Below are 3,262 nucleotides of genomic sequence, written 5' to 3'. Positions count from 1 at the left end.
TACGAGCAGAACGAAAAAGATGATTTAAAATGTAGTTAGTGACTGGTGTTGTAAGGCAGCCACCGAACCAGATCGTAGCTGACACAGCGGTACTGTATCAATTTATAGAAATAATTTATATATATATTATATAGATTATGTATCATATATGTTGTGACTCTCTCAGTTATAACTGATTGGGTGGCGTCTTTTCTGCGAGGCTTCCTGCTTTCGCCGATCCTGGTTCGCCCAGCGACCGGTACCGGCTGAAATTTCCAAGTGGGCCAGTCACAGCTGTTTTCGTGGTCGCTGGGCGTGGACTGGGGTGGACCGAAGAATATACTTGGTTTGCTGCTTCCATTCAATTTCCCAGAGGCGATGGCCATAAGTAGGGCCGGGGGTCGCTGCTTCTTGCTTTCCTCGCCTAACAGCTCCAGTACCAGTACTACAACCTGCACGCAAGCTCACCACCCCCCATACTACCCCCTACTACTACTCGTTTCCACCTTCCACGTTGAAGGTGTAAGACGACCAAGTTGTAACCAACCAGAGCCAAGTTAGGCTTCAAACCGCCCCCCACCACTACTCAACCACCAACCCCCCTCCCCAAATCATGGTACGCTCTTACCTCTTTGCGTTCGAGTTCCCTCGAGCTGCTGCTGTTGTCTTGGCTCACCTTTTGCCCCCCCCCCTTCTACTCGCAGCCCAACTTTTCGCCTGACCAAGTCAGAGAGATCATGGACCGGCAGGACAACATCCGCAACGTGACCGTCATCGCCCACGTTGACCACGGCAAGTCTACCCTCACCGGTACGCGGCACCCTTCTCTTCTTCCTTTCTTTCTTCTTCTACTACTCGCCACTTCAATCGAGCAAACAACAACTCACTATATTACCCTGCCCTGCGCATGTACGTAGACTCGTTGGTGAGGATGGCTGGCATCTCGTCGAAGAACAGGTTCACCGACGGACTCGAGGCCGAGCAGCAGCGCGGCATCAGCATCAAGTCCACCGGTCTGTCGCTCTACTTCGAGCTGCCCAACGCCGCCGACCAGAAGGCGCCCGCCACTCAGGTGGCGGCGGCCGCCGCTGGTGGTGAGGAGGGCGAAGCCCAGCAGGGTCCTTCCCTCGAGGGCTTCCTGCTCAACCTCATCGACTCGCCCGGCCACGTCGACTTCTCTTCGGAGGTGACCGCCGCGCTGCGTGTGACTGACGGAGCGCTGGTGGTGGTCGACTGTGTGGAGGGCGTGTGCGTCCAAACCAACACCGTGCTCCGGCAGTCCCTGTCGGAGCGCATCAAGCCCGTTCTTGTCATGAACAAGATCGATCGCGCCATCCTCGAGCAGCAGCTTGTACGCATCACACACTTTGTGCTTCGCATCTATTGGCTGTTGGGGTGGTTGCTCACTCATCATTCATTCTTGGCTTTCGTTGGCACACACATAGGAGCCCGAGGAGCTCTACGCGCGTCTCTGCCGTACGATCGAGTCGGTCAACAGCGTGATCTCGATCTACAAGGACGAGGGCATGGGCGAGCCCTTCGTACAGCCCGACCAGGGCACCGTGGCCTTTGCCTCAGGCCTCCACGGCTGGTACGTCACACTCCCACTTCCACCACCTTTACCACCCAACACTCCTTCTTCTCCTTCATCTCACGTTTGTCGTGTTCTGTCCTTACAGGGGCTTCACGTTAACGACCTTTGCCACAATATTGGGCAAACAGCTCGGCGTAGCGCCAGAGAAGCTACAGAAACGCCTGTGGGGCGACAACTTCTACGATCCCGATGTCAAGAAGTGGTGCGTAGTAGCAACCCAATAAGAGTGTAACGTCGTAGTGTGACTGACCATGCGATTGTGATGACAGGCTCAAGACCGACATCTCGCCGACGACGGGCAAGAAGCTGAAGCGTGGCTTCTGCCAGTTCGTGCTCGCACCCATCTACAGGATCATCAAGGGCTGCCTCGGTGGTCCCGAGAAGCGGGAGCTGCTCGACAAGAACATCCAACAGCTGGGCATCGAGCTCAAGGCCGCGGAGAAGGCCCTCGAGGGCAAGGACCTCATGAAGTGCGTCATGCCCAAGTTCCTGCCTCTCGGCACCGTACGTCACCTTGCCCAAGTTGGGCTCAATAACGGGAGACTGATGTGTGTTGGGCTCATGTTCTTCTCTGATCGATCATCAGGCTCTGCTCGAGATGATGGTGCGCCATCTGCCTTCGCCGGTCCAGGCCCAGACGGTACCGCGTGGAAGAACCTCTACGAGGGTCCCATGGACGGACGAGTGCGCCGACGCCGTTCGCAGATGCGACCCTGAGGGTACCCTTAAACTCTCTGTTTCACGTGGCCAAGTGTAAGTGCATCATTCGCTGACCTATGTATGATGGGTGTCATTGATGATGTGTGCAGGCCCTCTCATGGTCTACATCTCCAAGCTGGTGCCGTCGCCCGACCAGGGAAGCCGGTTCTACGCCTTCGGCCGTGTGTTCTCGGGCACGGCCCGGACCGGCCAGAAGGTCCGCATTCTCGGCCCGGACTACATCCCCGGCCAGAAGGTGCGCTCCTTTCTCCCCGCCACAGCCCCTACGCGTGTCTCACGCTTTGTCGATGTCTCTGTGGCGTCGTTTAGTCGGATCTGTATGTGAAGAACATCCAGAAGGTGTGCGTGGCCATGGGCCGCTACTTCGAGAACATGGACAGCGTGCCCGCCGGTAACACGGTGTGCCTGGTCGGTCTCGATCAGTTCCTCATCAAGTCCGGCACCGTGACCACCAGCGAGGTGGCCCACAACTTCAGGATGATGAAGTTCAGCGTCTCCCCTGTCGTGCGCGTGGCCGTTCAGCCCAAGGTTGGCCCTCCTCCCATTTATTTCTTATCTATTTATATTTCTTTCTTTCTTTCTTTCTTTATTGTAATTACTTCTTTAAAGCTCACATTTTATGTGCGCGTTCCATTCTAGAATGCCGCCGACGTGCCCAAGCTGGCGGAAGGCCTGCGCAAGCTGATCAAGACGGACCCGTGCGTCCAGTGCTCCATCGACGAGGCCACGGGCGAGATGATCGTGGCGGCGGCGGGCGAGCTCCACCTGGAGATCGTGCTCGACGACCTGGCCAAGCTGTCGCGAGTGGAATTCCACCAGTCGGACCCTGTGACCTCGTTCAGGGAGACCGTCACCGAGCGGACGCCCGAGGCCTGCCTCGCCAAGTCGCCCAACAAGCACAACCGGCTGTGGGTGTCGGCCGAGCCCTTCCCCGAGGGCCTGGCCGACGCGGTCGAGAGCGGCGGCATC

At 57.3% G+C, this 3,262-nt stretch overlaps 1 protein-coding gene across 1 annotated transcript in view; it reads left to right on the top strand.

Annotated features, from left to right (window-relative positions):
• Positions 1-716: 716 nt before the first annotated feature.
• The window catches only part of ACA1_352970 (elongation factor 2, putative), a gene marked incomplete at both ends in the record, with an annotated part of 3,259 nt that continues 713 nt past the window's right edge, over positions 717-3,262 (top strand). The window contains 9 exons of the mRNA XM_004333990.1: positions 717-789; positions 897-1,330; positions 1,425-1,570; positions 1,659-1,775; positions 1,843-2,077; positions 2,160-2,292; positions 2,383-2,528; positions 2,603-2,821; positions 2,933-3,244. Of these exons, the coding sequence (XP_004334038.1) occupies positions 717-789; positions 897-1,330; positions 1,425-1,570; positions 1,659-1,775; positions 1,843-2,077; positions 2,160-2,292; positions 2,383-2,528; positions 2,603-2,821; positions 2,933-3,244 (1,815 nt within the window). The remainder of the gene's footprint in view (positions 790-896; positions 1,331-1,424; positions 1,571-1,658; positions 1,776-1,842; positions 2,078-2,159; positions 2,293-2,382; positions 2,529-2,602; positions 2,822-2,932; positions 3,245-3,262) is intronic.

This window comes from Acanthamoeba castellanii (genome assembly GCF_000313135.1).
Source record: "Acanthamoeba castellanii str. Neff unplaced genomic scaffold scf7180000084717, whole genome shotgun sequence".
NCBI classification, from domain to species: Eukaryota; Discosea; order Longamoebia; family Acanthamoebidae; genus Acanthamoeba; species Acanthamoeba castellanii.
Note: the sequence above shows the minus strand (reverse complement) of the source record. Positions and strands in the feature narration are given on the sequence as shown.